Source organism: Ceratina calcarata, unplaced genomic scaffold (assembly GCF_001652005.2).
Source record: "Ceratina calcarata isolate Rehan_Ccalc_2016 unplaced genomic scaffold, ASM165200v1 scaffold34.2, whole genome shotgun sequence".
NCBI classification, from domain to species: Eukaryota; Metazoa; Arthropoda; class Insecta; order Hymenoptera; family Apidae; genus Ceratina; species Ceratina calcarata.
In genome coordinates, this window is record NW_017156828.1 from 31950 (window position 1) to 32392 (window position 443).

A 443-nucleotide genomic window follows, 5' to 3' on the forward strand; every position below is an offset into this window, starting at 1 on the left:
TCACATAATTAATTAATTAATTAATTTTTTGATCACAGCTTAGTGGCGATGGCTACGCTGTATTTCTTAGAGTACCAAAAACGCAGTAGTCTGGAGTGGTCGGCGGTGGCCAGCAACGGGATGCTAGCGATCAGACCGGTTCATCCGTCGACGGCGTCGAGCACACCTAATTACGATCCTAGATACAATTCGTTATTAGGCAGCACGCTGTCTTCGCACACTAAACACAATTCGCATAGCAGGGGTTTAGACAGTAGCCTGTCAGTGAAGAACGCGTTCTCCACGCAAGCTCCTCACACGAAGCAGCAGCTCTATTCCCAAGAAATCTGGTTCCCCAGCCACTCGGGGCCTCAGCAGAAACTCGACAAGAACAGGTCCGTAAATAAAATCAAGTACATACGTATATGTACAACAATTAATATGCAATTTTAATTTATTAAATG

The 443-nt window shown here is 44.7% G+C and overlaps 1 protein-coding gene across 1 annotated transcript in view; it reads left to right on the top strand.

The window, feature by feature from the left end:
- LOC108625079 (myelin regulatory factor-like protein) overlaps positions 1–374 on the top strand; it is a gene marked incomplete at its 3' end in the record, with an annotated part of 11787 nt that extends 11413 nt beyond the window's left edge. Inside the window, exon 4 of the mRNA XM_026813591.1 lies at positions 39–374. Within this exon, the coding sequence (XP_026669392.1) occupies positions 39–374 (336 nt within the window). The remainder of the gene's footprint in view (positions 1–38) is intronic.
- Between the last annotated feature and the right edge of the window lie 69 nt (positions 375–443).